The 16573-nt window shown below is 45.6% G+C and overlaps 1 protein-coding gene across 3 annotated transcripts; it reads right to left on the bottom strand.

Annotated features, from left to right (window-relative positions):
- Positions 1–4125: 4125 nt before the first annotated feature.
- Positions 4126–13506, bottom strand: LOC147268506 (protein SSUH2 homolog). 3 transcript variants are annotated; one of them, XM_086200130.1, is made up of 12 exons: positions 13396–13506; positions 11353–11433; positions 11193–11268; positions 10952–11081; positions 10215–10275; positions 8818–8939; positions 7691–7753; positions 7460–7539; positions 6475–6567; positions 5808–5913; positions 5128–5235; positions 4126–4301 (listed from the first exon to the last, which is right to left on the bottom strand). In XM_086200130.1, the coding sequence occupies exons 1-12, from the start codon at positions 13406–13408 to the stop codon at positions 4158–4160; spliced, it is 1077 nt and encodes a 358-aa protein (XP_086056256.1). In that variant the 5' UTR covers positions 13409–13506; the 3' UTR covers positions 4126–4157. The 3 variants fall into 3 exon arrangements, with proteins under 3 accessions (XP_086056256.1, XP_086056255.1, XP_086056257.1); XM_086200129.1 differs by lacking the exon at positions 13396–13506 and having other exon boundaries at positions 11353–11497; XM_086200131.1 differs by lacking the exons at positions 10215–10275; positions 10952–11081; positions 11193–11268; positions 11353–11433; positions 13396–13506 and adding an exon at positions 9044–9411.
- Between the last annotated feature and the right edge of the window lie 3067 nt (positions 13507–16573).

The following is a 16573-nucleotide window of genomic DNA, read 5'->3' as shown; positions in this document are numbered from 1 at the left end:
ACTGCATGTACAGCAGCTCAAGTCATCACTCACTTCAGTCACAGGAGAACCAAAAGTTGTGCTCCAGACTTTTTCTAATCCTGTTTTCGGTGTTAACGTTTAGGCAGATGATTCAGCAGCGAGCTGGTTTCCCTCCTGTGTTGATTTTTTTTTTTGTAATCGAAGCCTGCCAAACTGTGACCCCTCAAACAAGCGCGCTGCAATACAGCTGCTCCCCCGTTGTTTATTTTCGCTAAGGTCTTTTCCTTCCTGTAGTTGAAGCCTTTTGCTGGGAATTTGAGGAGACCACGGCGCTAATATTAGCATGCTACATTTGAGCTAGCAGGCCATGAATGAAAGCTCCACGATGTTGAGGAGGGTTCAAACTGAAACAGGCATTACTTTGTCCAGACGCGTCGTATCACACGAGCAGTAAAGGGAACGAGCATCTGATTGGAACACAGCTTTTTACTAAATTTATACGTCTAAGCTGGTGCTCACCTACTTTCCTATAAGAAAGTAGCTTTTTCTTCTTCTATAGACTTTTCTGGAAGTGGGAAACACCAAATTACCCCCACCAATAAATTGGAGCATGGATCGGAAAAACAAAACTACCCGAAAAGCAAAAAGCACTGTCCTGCCCTCACATTTTCTCAATGAAATGAACTTTTCTTAGTTATCGTCCCATTTTTCAGTGTCTATCACGTCTGTTATTTTGTTGGGAGTTGCACGAGATCAAAACGCATCTGTATCTTTTAGAGCTGAGGAACAAATATCCAGCTGCAGCCGTGGAGATCACGCCCCTCGTGGGCCAAAAACCCCCGAGTTGGGATCCCCCCCCCGCCCCCAAACTGAAGAAAGCGGAGGCTTAATCCATCCGTCCGTCTGTCCACAAGACAAACGTATCAGAATGACCTTTGAGTGTTGGTCCTGACTGGACAGTTTGGGTTTTAATTCAAGCTGAATCATCGACATTCACGATTCAAGATGAAATATTTGTGGTATTGTTTTTCAGAGCGTCCTTTCAACTTTTGCACTCACCTCACTGCTTGACCGCCCCCTTCGCCACCAAACGTTGGTAAACCCGCCATATTTTTCCCCACGCGTGCTTTTAAAACAGATGAGACAAGTGAGAGTCATCATTTATTGGGAGTTTCAACACCAGACACGTCCATCAAGTTAGTAGCTGAGACGTTTGTTAGTCACAGTGCTGCTCTGAGGCAAGGAGGCGGCAGGTAGAGGGACATTCCACTCAAAATATCAGCACACTGCAGCAGCACCATTTCTGCTAGATACAAAGCTGTTTTCAGGAATCCACAGATGTCGAGGCGGACAGAGTTCCAAAAAGTATTTCACAAATGAACAGAGTATAATCAACATATAGTGGACAGCATGACGCAGGCTGTGCTTTACGACACACAGGAAGGAAAAAAAAATCATTGAGAAAAATACAAGCGCTGTTGCTAAAACACGAACATTTAAACCTTCAAGTGGCTCAGTCCCGTTTGGCACAGGTTTCTAGTTATACTGGAATCAAACAGCAGGGGGGAGCAGAGTCAATGAGTATCCTACAGACATAGCTCACCCTCCAACGGAGTTCCGCGGTACTGCAGAAGGACGGGTTAAAAGGACACGATCCACAGTTTTGGGCTGAAGTCAGCAGAAAACGGAGCAGCTCTTGATTTGACATCCAAATATCGAGCGGACAACCATACACTTAGTTCTAATGCTCAAACGGTCTGATGCTACTGCTGCTGAATGATGACGTGACGTTGAACATGAAGTATTCAGGTATGCACCGACATATGGCTGAGTCCCCTTTGTATACAGGTGTCAGTGGGACAAAGACCAGGCAGAGGAAGTGTTAGGTTTGGGTTTCTAAACTGAAAATGAAGGATATCATGTGACACAGCAGCCACACGATAAGCTCATAGCCACCTTAAAGGGGGCCCTTTTGTGTGCCCCCCCTTCTCTTTTCTACATTTAACAGCTTTATTTACTTGTTAAAAACAACACTTCCTCAAGGTTGAGGGACGGGCCACAGCTCCAGTGACACCAGCACCTAAAAGAGTGAACGTCTACTTATTCACAGATTGCAGTTTCACCTAAACTTCTTTTTTTCCCCATTCGTGAGAGTTTTAGCACCATTTCAATACATGAGTGAGATCAACAGGTTTTGTTTTTTTTAAGTTGTAGATTTTCATATCAATGACAATACAAGAGATATGCATCCTACATTAACGTAGGATTTACCTGGATTTGAGGGTTGTATCCTGTCTTAATACCGATTTTTTTTTATTATGGTTTATTTTCATGGCTGCTACAATATAAAACATAATAATAGTAAAAAGTTGTATAATATCATATCATATCATAATAAAACGCAATGTAAAGATGTTGCATAGAAAGAATTTTCAATGAAAACGGAGCAGACGCGGCGAAATATCACAGCGTGAAAATAGAGTAACACTTTACAAGGCTTTTTACTGACGTTCTATTATTTCATGACCAGTTTTGAGCTCAAAATGAGGTAAAATGTCACAGATCAGCATCGTATTTGTTCTTGAAACAGCGATGTTTTGAGGTTTCCGTGTACGACAGTCAGAGGATACAGAGCGGCACGTATTGGCATGTGTTTCTGTAAACGTTTGAGATGTTTTATCAGAGAAAAACTGTGGTAAGTGGTCATCGCGTCAAACGTGACGTCAGGCATTCGCACAAGGGACACAAACACATTTACTCAAGAGAGATAGCGTTGTAAAGCTGTGATGCATCACGCGCCCTGTTCATACGTCCAACGAGTTCACGCAATGCTCATGAAGCTTACCGCCGCCAGATTACTCCGACTGCTTTGGTGTCTTGGTGACATTCCCGTGCTGCTGGGAGGATGCACACTGAGCACGCTCACCACAGACTTTCACCGGCTGAGCTGACTGTTTTTTTTTAGCCATATGCTAAATGTAATCAGACCAAACTCTGCTAGCAAACAAGAGTCATTCTGGGTTACGCTACAGAGAAGCTAATGAGTGAATGTTTATCGTTGATTGTAACTACTTATCACTGCCAGAGGATGGAAACCACGTCCAGCACTTAAGCTTTAAATATATATGATATCAAGCAAATTATGTTAAAAGAAATAAAAAGTAATCCTTGACGTGAAGGATAAATGATAGGTGAAGCACCACAACATGCTAACTGAAGCCTAGGAGCCAGAACAGAGGGGAAGCTTCTAGAACCACAAAGAAAGGGGGGGTGGGGGGGGAGCTAAATCCAGTTCCGCAGGTCATCTGGTGGAGTGGAGCAGGAGTTTTTGGACTGTTCTAGTTGTAGGACCCTCTAGAGGAGACGAGGTCAGGGTCAAAGCAAGCGGCAAAACAGTGATTCCCAGACTGTTGGGAGTTCCATGAGGGGGTTAATGAGAGCTGAATAAAGGCTTTGGTACCAGCATGAAACTAAAGGAAAGGTTAAGTGGATGATGAGCCAAGTGTTCAGAAAGTGTAAAGATGACTATTTATCCTCAATAAATCCTAGAGTCGCCGAAACATTTCGATTTAAACTGTGTCCGCATGAATTCATGTTGTAAAAATGTGTTTTCCACTTTCAAAAGAAATAAAAAAGATCATCGAAGAGCTTTCGTGGGGAGGGTCTGAAGATCATCAGGGATAAAATTTAGGGGCGACAGGTGTAAAAAGGCGTGGCCTCACCAAAGTTTCCGAAAATCCAATGAAGCAGAAACGGACGTGATAATAGGGCGTATTGATTTGGCTTGATGAAAGGCGCGGCTGATTAAACAGGTAGGTCAGACGTTGGGCTGGACCACCTGCAATCAGCAATTATCTTTATCTTATAACATGTTACAGTCGAATCAATTAATCTGAAAAAATGTCAAAAGACTGATCGTCAAGATAATGTCAAGAAATCTGACGGTACCATACATTTGGTTCAAGAGATAAACATGTAAACACAACTTCAAAATTGGCTCCTCGGTGGCCCTTCAGTGCTAAGGGGGCGGGGCATGAAACTTTGTGAAGAGAATCTCCCAAATCATATTCCACAACTTTTTTACAGTTCTATGAAGGAGGAGGAGGAGGACCGGGAGAACCTACACAGCGTCGGTGCTTGGCCCCCCCCCCCCCCCCCCCCCCCCCGATGACAGCCGACTTGAGCTGTGAGTGAGTTTAGAGGATGACGCAGCAGCAGCAGGTTGCTGGGTAGTTGTCAGCACTGACTTGATGCTCCTTCCCGTAGACATAGTAGACATGAGTGTCAGCCTTCCACTTATAGTTCACTCTCGTGATGGGGATCAACTCAACAGTCTGCCTCTGAGAGGGAGGAAGACAGAGAGGGGTTAGAGCTCATTAGAGCGCTGCATCCAGGGCGTGGTTAGCTTAGCATGAGCACTGGTAGCAGGTGGGGAACTGCTAGCCTGGATCAACATGCCACATTCCGTCTGACAACTTTCTCTCCAGCTTCCAACTGGAATTCCAATGACCTTGACATTTCAATGTTGACCTCATCAGCTGGGGGTTCGACCCATTCTTCTGGCAGGGATGCGTCGACCCACATTTTTACAGTTCTGATCCAATTCTGCCACACGTCTGTACTGATTCCCATGCCAGAGCTCCTTACTCTTTGCGGCCCATCCCAGCTGGACCTGGACTAGCTAGCCGTGTCGCCTGCAACACTCTTGTTGGTTGCAGTAATGTAAACTAGCAGGTTGCAGGCTGGTGCTTTGCCTGCAGTTGCAAGTGTCAACTTGTCATGTCTGGAAACTTTGGTCCAAACTGGCCAGTAGAGGGAAGTTCCAGGGACATACAGTATTTGCCCATGTGGATGATCAGCTGAGAGCAAGGGTTGTTAAACTGCTCTAATATTGAGTAAGGCGCGAAGGCAAGGAGATGCGCGGGTTAATTAATTATCTTCTTGAAAAGTTTTTCTGTTCTGATGCAGCGAAGCATGCAGTTTTCCCTTTCCTTCCAAACTTTGTGCTACTCTAGAATAAAGCTTCCCAGATGCACTGCATGTGAACACACATCATCTGTTTTTTTCGTCCGACTCTGGTGAAGACATAAATGTTGTCTCCTTCATGCGTGACAGCCTGAATGAGCTACACAATGGCCTTGCCTATACGAGCTGCTGCTGGCCCACCTGCTGCAGGATCCTGGAGGTCTCGGGGTACTTGCTCTGGTGCTCTCGGACCAGACGCTCTGAGGCCTCAGAGATGGATGCGTTTGGGAACCCCAGCAGAGGATAGACCTGAGAGGAGACGGCTAGCATCAGCAATGACCCCATGACCTTTCAGTTAGGGCCTGTTGCCGAGCAAACCTCAAGGTTATATCCCACTTGTCAGCTGCTTGCACACTTTCTTTGTGATTGATAATGTGTAATATTCTTACTACGGCAACCCATTGTTGATTATAATGGATGGAAAATGTCAGCTACTGCAAGATGGCTGTATGGCGACACTCATTATTGCAGGCACATTATTCTCTTGATCAGGATTTACTGACCCCTAGTGGTCACAGACAATCATAAATGGGGTCTGGTGTGAATAAAAGCTGGGTTTTCCCGACTTAGGCTGCCCTGCCTCTGAAGAACAATCATCAGGCGATCAACACACAAGATATCAGATCTTGATCAGTTTCACTGCCTTTTGCATTGCTGGGCTAAACTACTGGTGCTGGATTATTCTACAAGATTATCAGGGTACATATGTATTATTATCAATGATACGACTGCTTTGTTTTCAATATAATAACTATCCTCACAGCTATCGTTAATACTGGAACTCTGTGACACCAACATGATTATAGAAGGTATGCGTGTACCAGATACTGGCTGTTCTTGAAGAGCTCCTTCCCACTGACGGAGCGGAGGTTTTCAATCTTCATGCCAGAGTTCTGCTCCACCAAGTGGTCCTCCACATGGTTAGTCCTACACACGTACACACATATACAGTCTGATTTTTTTTTTTAAAAATTAAAAACAGGACTAAACACATACAGACAGACAACCATTGGCTCTACCAGCCACACCTACGGTCAATTTAGAGTCTGGATTAACCTGGTCCCTCTTGATGTCTTTGGACTGTGGGAGGAAGCTGGAGTACCAGAGAGAACCCAGCAGGAACAGGGAGAACATGGAGACTCACACAGAAAGAGACCCCGTGCTCCGGCCGGGACTCAAACCTGGAACCCTCTTGAGGTCCGTGCCAGATATTCTGCACTAACTCTGTAAATACGACCCGCTGTCATCACTCCCGTTTGCACAGAACCAAACAACGCTGGTGTGATGACGCCTCAGTAACAGGGGCTACAGTTCGCTTTCAGTTCATCGTTCTGTGGTGGATTTAACAACCGTAGTACTTAACAGGTACGCCTGATCGGGGCAAACCCCTCAAGGGGCGGGCTCACCGCAGGTAACCCCGGAACATCTTTAAAGAACCTCCGGAACCTTGTGAGGAACCTCTGGAAGGATTCCAGCATCAGAACTCACCACTCCACTTTCAGATTGATGTAGGTAAGCAGTTGCCCCTTTCCTTTGCAGGACTCACACTCCTTTGTTCCCCGAGCGTCACACACTGAGCACCTACACACACGGACACACAGGCAGACAGTTGTCACACATGTTCAATTTAAAGGAGCACCCCCCCCCCCCCCCATTATCAATGTGCTAACTGGATAACTCTTTGTGTTTTTTTTTCTCTTTTAACTCCACCACTTGTTCGATTTTCTACTTTGCCTCTGTCCGACTTTTCTCGATGCGGTAATTCAGAGTCTCTCACTTTCCAGACTCGCTCTTCTGCGACCCTGAACCAGGACCAACCTCCTAAACTCCTCCAGTTCAAACAGGCTCTGCTGCTTTCTAAATAATGAGGAAATGGAATCAACAGTGAACCACGGCACGCAGGGTTGGCCAAGAAAGGACAAGGAATACTCTAAAGCCACTCGAGATCACTTTTTCCCCACAGCTCAGCTCAACTGAGTTATTTTTCAGATACGCAGATTAACAGTTTCTACGCTTTGATTAATTTGAGGGGACAATTTATATCCCGCAGCCCCCAAATAACTAAATTGAGGGAACAAATCTAACAAATTGGATGTTGTAGCTGCATTAATATGAGCCAGGGAACAAATTATATCTCAAGATATATGAATAAATTAAAAGAATTCAGGGTATGTCAACACAAACAGGCAATTTAGCAAATGTGCAGCATTTTGCCGTGTCTTAATCTGGCTGCACTCCCTCTCAGTTTAACGCATCAACGCCAGCAGGTGAAGCACAAATATTCAGCTCACGTTTGCAAGAAAACGACAGCCACTTTACTTTACATGTTTTCTTTTACTGTCAGAACATTAATGCTTTTTCAAAGCAGTCACAGAAAAGAAAAGATGCTTGTTAAAGTTCTCTCTTTGTGCTTTGAAATCATTTTCATCCACTTGAAACCCCCCCCAGGGAGTCCCCGCCTCCCCTGCAGTACCTTTCTTTGCCGGTGGCGTCACAGCGGGTGCAGCTCTCATCACTCCTGGTCCCATTGCCATTACACACCCAACAGTCTTTCTACACACATACATACATACACACACACACACACAGGCGCAGTGTTGTGTTTCATGGTAAATCCAAAGCAGTGCTGACTCATTCAATCTATTTACAAGACCATATTTGCTATTTCTGTTTTTAAAGGTGGTAATTGACAGTCTTCTCTTACGTATCCATTTCCATGACACTCGTCACACGGCATCGTTCCATGGCCATGGCAGCTGTGGCACTCCTAAACACATGCGCGCACACACAAACACACAGACACACAGACACACAGACACACACACAGGGTCATACATGTGACACAGATGTTTTGCATTCTCCACCAAACTAAATCGGCTTTGAGATTTAAAAGCGTCATACCACTGTATCAACATCTCTGGATGCTTCCCATCTTCATTACTCATCCAGATTTATTCAGAGTTTAACACCGATTTCTTACGTTCATTAATTCAGCCGATCGGGTCTACAGAAAATATTTCTTGGCAGTTTTTCATCTCCGTTAGACGGACATAGTCGTGAGGGGATGCTGATGAAAGGCCTGCATGTAAAACATCCTCAAGAACTCGTGAGACAGGGGTTTGGTCTCGTAGAGGCTTTGCTGGGATGAAGCCCCTTCTCCTTCACCTAAACACACACACACACACACACACACACACACACACACACACACACACACATACCGCAGCGCAACATTTAACCACCCCATAATCACCAGTACATACTGTACAGGCCAGTCTGAAGAGCTGAGTACACAACGTAATTTTTGAGGGTGAAACCAAAGGAGGTGGTTTTCTTGCCACCTCAGGGGAAAAGAATAAGCTGTGCGATTGTCTATTTTTAGTAAAACTGAACAAAGACAGGGAAGCCACACCTCAGATGATACACATTGCAACCCGGTGTGTCTATGAACGAAGACGGGCGACGACAGCATGCAGGGAAAATTTAAACTGAATGCGGAGAAAACAGACACAGAGGGGATTGGACACAGCGGGTGTCTTCCTCAAGAGTCCACAAAGAGTCATCATTCAGACAGCTGTGTGACAATCACAATATAAAATCACCATAAATATTCCAGTGAACACATCAAAAAACAGAGACCTTCATTTCCTCATTTACACCTGAGAATGTATTCGAGGTGTAAGTATCCGGACCACACTTGAGGGATCACCACACTCTCTTTTTGTTACTTTTCTTGACAATCCAATCAACAACAAAGCAAAGACCTGCTCCGGGGTCCTCAAACTCCGGCTGCCCCGCCACACTGATGCAGACCTGTCGTCAATCAATCACCTTGATGGACGCGGTGAAGGGCACGCGGATGTTCTCAGTGTGATCGGTGAAGAGGGAAGGGGGCGTGGCCTGAATCTCCCAGGGCCGGGGGGCGGTCTGCGTGTAGAAGTCAGCCGGCTCACCTGTCAATCAAACACGAGAGAGACGTCACACCTGCATAGTTTGTACGACCTAACATGTGGTAAACGTCTACGCTTGTTTCCTAGCAACTGTCACCGCCACCCACAGGTGTTTTTTTTTCTTCTTAATTTCCTCTCCACAGGTGCTAAGTTGTTGGGGTTTTTTTTTTTTTTCTCGCAACACAAACTTGCCAACATCCGGCAGGTTTTAAACTTTTTTCTGGATTCCGTTTGCATACTGAAAACAAACAAAATGAAAACAAGGGGACAGTCACACATTTAAAGGGGTTCACGCCGCACACATCTTACTTTACTGAACGAAACTCGGCCAAGCTCTCCAGATAACGCTGTTATCCTTCGAATTGACTTTGTCTCCCACATTTGTTTTGACTTTTCTGAGTCCATAAATTATCTCGATTAACGATATCTAATATCATTCTTATCCTCTACATTTCAAAGATAGCCAAGTGCTTCTTTGTTCACCTTTTAGCTCCGACTGGCGTGTCTTAAGTCCGTTCTTGTGTCCTGTCACACCCGGTGAGGCGCTCCGAGCCGCAGCTGACACGCTAGCTAAAACAAGCTAACGTTAGCATGCTATCCGTGCGCTAGCGGGCAGAGTGGCGCAACAGGTTGTTAATGTCTCTGCAGCTCGTCCGTTACACCCCAGTGTGTTTCTGGGGGGTGTCTCCGGCCCCCGGCCTGTAGGGAAAGTATTCTGTAGCTCAGTCCAGCATTGAAGAAGAGGCTGCTGCTGAAGTTTGCAGCCGCTGGGTTCAAGTTGGCGCCAACTTCACTAACTAGGGTCGGGATGGAGGCTTGGCGGCTCGCTGAGCGGAGAACGGACTGATTCAAATCGCGGAGGACGACCAATACCATGGTGGATTTATTGTGCAAGGACCCTGGGAAACCATTAACGTTCCAGGCTGGAGTATCAAGATTCTGAGAGGGTTGTGTTCACTCCGGAACAGATTAACATCTGCTTCACCGGTAACTTTCCTGGATCTTCTGAGTGTCATGCTAGCGCCTGGTGTAAGTGGGAAGGAGCCGGTTTCGTGTGGAAACAGTCCAGATGTTTGTCATGACAGGCTGGTTGTAACTTACTAGAATTGTTTTTTTTTTTTTTTTTTTTGAAGGTTCGGACTTGTTTTTTTTTATGGTTCAGAGTTCATACGGAATGTTGGACATCAGAGGTGAGCTGACGGAGCCGAGCCAGCCTCTTACAGCAGGTTTTGCATCACAATTACACATTTACAGGGTCACGACATCGTCCCAGTTTACCTTCATGAGGCTTGTGGGCCCACTCAGTTGACCTGGACTCAGTGAACGTCTCCAGTCGGTACTATAGAACACACACACACACACACACACACACACACACACACACTCTTTAACAGGAGAAACTAGAAGCTCTTGGCATATTTAAACAGGGACTACGTCTGCCTAGTTTAGCCCCTCCTACTCTGTTTGGGTTCATGGACCTGTGAACCACATGTTCTGCTACCAGGGTTGCCAGAGGTGCAGCTTGTGGGGGGGGGGGGGGGTGTTAGGGAACATTCAGAAACACCAGACTGTCTTGTCCTTCAGACCATCACATCATTATCGAGGTTACAGGTTCGTTATCCTGGTTCCTGTTCCAGGTGGCGTGTCCAGCGTTAGAAAGTGGAACACCACGTTTGCATTTGCAACACAAAACTGCGACAGTCAGCAGGTTGGTGCGCGTATAAACACACAAACTCGTCACTCCGTTGATGCAAATGAAAGCGTTTACCGCCCACAGCTTGCAAGTTGAAAGCAAACAGTTAACATTTGTTCTCTTTTGCTGCCACATGTCCAACAGCCGTCTTTGCCAGCATCTGTGATAAATTATCCCGGGACCGTAGGCCTGCCACCAGAATTCGGCGCTGCGAGGTAGCAGTTGGTTGTCATTAAAGCTGCAGACTCACAGACAGATCGCCCTCTAAACCTGAAGCCTTAAACCAGGGCGGAAATTTAAAGAGTATGAACGTTTGGATAACCCTGTAAGTGTTGAACGACTCCATGTTGGTGATGACGCCGTCGGTGGCCGGAGCTGTACTGTAGCAGCACTGAGACGACGCAAAGCTCTTGAACGCCTCACGGGCCACATCCTCCGACAGAGACGGGATACTACAACAAACACACACACACACACACACACACACACACACTAAGTATTGTCTTTATATTTTCTCAACAGACCGATGTGATGTTCAGTGAGGAAGGAAATGTGGGTCTTACTTCCAGTCATCAGGTGCGGGGCCGGGCTGGGGAGGGGCCACAGGCTCCAGGGGCATGGGAGGGGGCAGGTAACCTCCTAACCAACCAACAACGAGAGCGTTACAGTAGTTGTGAATGGCGTGAAAGTCCAGTGAAGAAGTGTGGGTTCAATTCCTCTTACCTCCACCTACCACAGTGCCCTCATAGCCAGGCATGTTGCCAAACATTTCCGCTGGGGGGGCAGAGGGAGGGGGGTACACAGCTGGAATAAACAGCGACAGGACACAGCAGTTACACCACACCATCCTCATCGTCGTGACCTTCAGTACGAAGATGCAACAAACGATGAGCTGCGTCGACCGTCTTTACTTCCTGACAAGGACCAGAACCCTGACTGCTGTGAGGGCAGGCACCTCCCAGGTATCAGTAGCAGTGCCATCTGACCCGTAACGGTCAACAATCAGGTCAAGTTGGATCAGAACAGCTGATCGTCACACACGTTTGCCTTTGCGTACAGAGGCAGGAACCGAGGACTGAGAGGAAGAGAGAGAGTCGTCAAGGTCACATTTCAGTCCGAGAACCGTCTTTTCCATCTCCGCCTTTCAAGGTCGCGGTGAGCGAGTGAGCAGGACGGGCGGAGTTAGCGCTCCCTCGCCAGATGTTTCAAATGCCTTCGCTTTGTTCATATTTTGACAATACACTCCCCTGTTTGAACATAAACTTGACAACCATTGTTCTCTCCTCCATTTAAAAAAAAAAAAGTGTGGGGGTGGGTTAAAGGTAAATGTGCAATCACTGCTAGTTTAGGCACAAATTACAACTTATTTCTAATCAAACAGTGACACAACTCCGTGATTATTTTCATCAGTGATTAATTTATGGATTGTTGAGTCTGTAGAATGTCAAGAAATTTTGAAAACTGCTGGTCATCATGTCCCAGAGCTCAGAGTGACGCGTTCAGGTATCCTCTAGCGTCTGTCCCTCCAGCAGCGCTGAACCCAAACACTTCATTTTATGTCATAAAGGTTTTTGTTTTTTTTTTAAAAACAGAAAATTCTTGCATTTACAAAAAAAGATTGAATTTTTTTATGCTTGAAAATCGACTGTAAAAACAACAGCAGCCAGATTATTTGCCAAACTTGATGTTTTTGAACAGTTCTGTTGCCCCCCCCCCCCCCTTAGCCATTGTTGGCCATAAATCAATAAATCAATAAATCACCATTAGCTTCAAGCTAATTATACGTGGCTGGCTCTTCCTGCCACTTCCGGAAGCACAACTAAGGAATGCAGGAAGGAAAGAAAAAAAATTCTTTATGAGTTCAAGACAAGTATTTCTGAGTACATGACAAAAAAAAACAAAAACATTTCTCACGTGAGTGAAGTAACATTTGAAAACTTTTCCCCTCCCAAGGTTTTTCACATCAGGGAAGCCTGAGGAGAAGCAGCTTTTTCCCCCCTGGACATCAAACTCCTTTTTTCTAAGGAGAATAACTTGCTGCGTTCAGTTTTACACTTAAAGTAACTGGAATTCCCTCTAATTTGGAGGTTCTGACACGCCCCCCCCCCCATCGCCCCACCGCCGCCGCCGCCGCCGCCCCCCGCCCCCCCCAGCTGTTCCAGTAAATCTGGTTTACATGGTCTGGGTTACACGACACCAGCTAGCAGGGGAGGCTAGCAGAACTCCCTCCTCCCCAAGGACCAGAGAGGAAGACCACCTGAATACGATCATGATAATCGGATTAAACCACTACCGACCTCTCCCTCCCACCTCTGAACGAGTTTGAGAAAAAGAAACATTTTAAATAACATATTTAATGTGTGTGTGTGTTTTTAAAGAACTGTAGCATATGACTTTGTTTTTTTCTTGACAGAATCACATAGCCGGTGTTTAATTCTACCAAGAAAATCAACTGCTTTTAATTCTAGAGAGAGAGAGAGAGAGAGAGAGAGAGAGAGAGAGAGAAAGCAGCTCGGCATGTTTCCAACCAGAAAGGCTGCTGCATTTATGCGAGTCAGACTTGAGCAGAGTTTTAAAAACTATTCTCTGTCTATCTATCACTGTTTTGAATATAACATATTGTTGGAAGTCCTCGGCCCGGCGCTGCGCTGCGGTGTGTAGTGGGTGGACCTGCAGCCCAGTCCGGCTTATCTGCAGCCTCTGGGTGGGTGTCATCAGTGTGGTGACGTCCGGAACATCATGTCCTCTCGGTGGGTTCGAGCCTACCTGCACTGTTCATCCTGCAGAGACTTGGTCCGGCGGAGACCGCTGTTATTTAATCCAGGCAATCTGTCTTCTGTCCGGTTACTGACACGCCGCCTCCAATGCTAGAAAATGTTACCGAAAAACCGAAATCCCGGTGAGACTTTCAAAATAAAACTCCTCTTCAGCTGGAGGCGGGGTGGTTATTCAAGTAGTGGCGCAGGGAGGCGGGGTTCACCCTGGACAGGTCGCCAGTCCATGGCAGGGCCAACACGTAGAGACAGACAACCATTCACACTCACATTCATACCTACGGTCCATCTAGAGTCTGGATTAACCTGGTCCCCAATTGCATGTCTTTGGACTGTGGGAGGAAGCTGGAGTACCAGAGAGAACCCACGCAGGCACAGGGAGAACATGCAGACTCCACACAGAAAGATCCCGTGCCCGAGCACCAACGTGCCGCCTGGCAAGAGTTCCCTTTAGACAAAAGCCAGTAGAGTATTTACACTGGTTCCTCAAAAAATGGTAAACAAAAGTTGATCACCTTCACGAATGAACGAGGATTTTCTAAGCTTGAGAATGTGTTTGCCGTCATGAAGAGTATATTTCTGCTGTAAGGGAACTGCACCAGGAATACGCGTCCTCAGCAGCACCTGTTTAACACCAGGTCTGTGGTAATAATGGAGCACCATTCTGAACCCCGGGTCCGACTCTTTCTGTAAATGAGAGCTGCAGAACAGGCCTACATAGAATCAAACACAGAACAGGTAGTTAACAGTTTAATCACACCGAAAGCAGAAAATACCTCATATGTGTGGCACTTTTAACAGTGTGTAGCTTTAAGTGATTCAGTCACTTTTACTAATTATTTAATTGCAGCTGATTGGCTGTCATATGTGTATAATGTGGGCTTTTATTTTGAAGGACACCTGCATAACTTCTGTGAGCGTAGTTTTGACACCTTGACAAGTGACCAAAGGCATCTCGGCAACGCCCTTCTGAGATGGACTGCAGAGTGGAGCAGGTATGAGAGCGGAGGAGACAACATGGGCTGGACAAAGTAACAGAAACACCCTTGAAGTATTTGTACTCGTGAATTAACAGATGTGAAAACGGGATTTTAAAACGGAGGCACATTGAACCCAACATCCTGCATCGCCCCCCTCTCTCTCTTTCTCTCTCTCTCTCTCTCTCTGTGTGAGGTTGCCAGGTTTTAATCTGACATGAACACAAAGAAAACAAAAGTTTCCCCTCTGTTTCTCCAACAAACATGTCTGGAGCTGCTCCTCGTCTGTCAGCCATGTTGAAGTTTATGCCTGGAGGTAAATACTTCTCAGGTCAAGGGGAGACGCTGCAATTATCTTGAGAGTTGAAACCGCGGCCCTCACCACGTGTGACAATCCTCCATGTATGTATGTGTATTTACATTCAAAAATAATTCAGATTCAAGACAAAGATACATGGACTGGGGTGAATACTGCTGCAACTGCTGCTATCAGTGGAAGAGGTACGGTTGAATCACTGCAGTGAAAGTAAAAAAAAAAATTACTCGGATAAAATAGTACTCTGTTCAAAGTAAATGTCTCTATTTGAAATTCTTCTCATGTTAAAGTAAAGGGGTATTTAATATTGAGTCTAACTAAGCTTCATATGTAAAAGTACACTTGGTACTTGAGTATTCCTCTACTCTGAGTATTTAAAGACCCTCTACTGTGTGTTCCAGTCGCTCTGCTCTTGAAGCTGGCGGTTCCACAGTCGAATGAACGTCGTCTTCTTCAGGCTTCGCCTCGTTTCCTGTGTGAAATGTGTTTCTGCAAAGTATCTGGCAACTCAGTCTTTGGTAAATGTAGTTGAAAGTACAATATTTCCTTTTAAATGTAGTGGAGAAAAATACAAATCCCCCTAAAACTGAAATAACCAATTTAAATATAGACAACCGCCACACTGCACTTAAGTACTTATGCACTACAGTTTTTGTGCTTCTGATTTTTTTCTCTCACAAACACCCAAACAATCGTCTGTTTCATTTTAATTATTGTCTAGAATCATTTTCATACAGTGTCCTGTGCGTTTCATCACACTTTTTTTGTACTGTTTTTTTTTTCCTCCTGAAAATTAAAATGTACAACGAATCCTCCAGCAGGGGGAGCCAGAGCATCTTTCTCAAACAAACAACCGCCAGTGTGTCTTTAGTTTACTGTTGTTGCTTAGTGTTTGTTTTAGTGTGTGTGTGTGTGTGTGTGTGTGTGTGTGTGTGTGTGTGTGTGTGTGTGTGTGTGTGTGTGTGTGAGAGAGAGAGAGATGGCTTGGAGACTTCCTCTGGTACCTCACCTTAACAGGACCTCTGTTCCAGGGACCAAAGACCTGTCCTAATTTATAAAGTCCAGGTTTAGTTTGGGGTTCAGGTGTGAACTGAGGTTCAGTTAAGGTCACAGTTGGGCATCAGCAGGTTGGCGTTTGGATTACAGTACGGCTACTTAAGGCCGTCCATGATTAGACGTCAATGGAATGTGTTCGTGCGTGCGCGCGCGCGTGTGTGTGTGTTACAGACTGACAGACTGTTAGCGATAGACAGAAAGGAAATTAGTTTAAACAAACACAGGAGTGTGTTTGATTTTGCGTCTCTGTAAATCAGCTGACGACAAGTTCACACTTACACGGTTCTCAAAGTCACAAGATCCCTGCCGCGTTCACTTTACACAACTTGTCTTGAATTGTCTTAGAATCATGGGGATTTACACGCACACACAGGACATGAATACTAAATCCCACAAGTGTATGTTTTAATTATTGTACAGTTAGAATATCTAGAATACCATCTTAGTTTGAGGCCTTTAAATCTATGCAGGGAGCAGGTTGCCTGCTATGGAGCCGCCATGTTGCATTTCAGTGTTAAGTGTTTGAGGTCTCCTCTATTTCCTTATTTTTGTGGTCATTCTTATTTAAAAAAATGTTTCACTAGAAACCTACTTAAGTTGCAGGTTCTCTGAACATGCCAGAGAGTTTTACTGTGCATTTGTCACACAACTACGATTGTCTTGTGTGCGTAAACAACGCCGTGCTCCCTGGTGTTTACACCAGCTGATTGATGAAGCTGATGGTCAACGGTCATCACTGCAGAACCTAAAGAGGACACACAGAGGATGTAGAGGAAGAGGAGAGCTGGGTCATGATGATGGATCGAGATCAACACGGGGCC

The sequence above is a fragment of the Aulostomus chinensis genome, chromosome 3, assembly GCF_037954235.1.
Source record: "Aulostomus chinensis isolate RoL2024-O1b breed Wild chromosome 3, RoL_Achi_v1.0, whole genome shotgun sequence".
NCBI classification, from domain to species: domain Eukaryota; kingdom Metazoa; phylum Chordata; class Actinopteri; order Syngnathiformes; family Aulostomidae; genus Aulostomus; species Aulostomus chinensis.
This window is presented reverse-complemented; position numbering and strand designations above follow the sequence as displayed.

Coding starts and splice junctions, on each gene's coding strand:
- LOC147268506 (XM_086200129.1), bottom strand. CDS start 11,482: ATGAGGATGGTGTGGTGTAACTGCTGTGTCCTGTCGCTGTTTATTCCA. Junction 7,540..7,690: donor AGTGTCATGGAAATGGATAC/GTAAGAGAAGAC, acceptor GTATGTGTGTAG/AAAGACTGTTGGGTGTGTAA. Junction 5,236..5,807: donor TCAAGAACAGCCAGTATCTG/GTACACGCATAC, acceptor GTCTCCTCTCAG/GTCTATCCTCTGCTGGGGTT.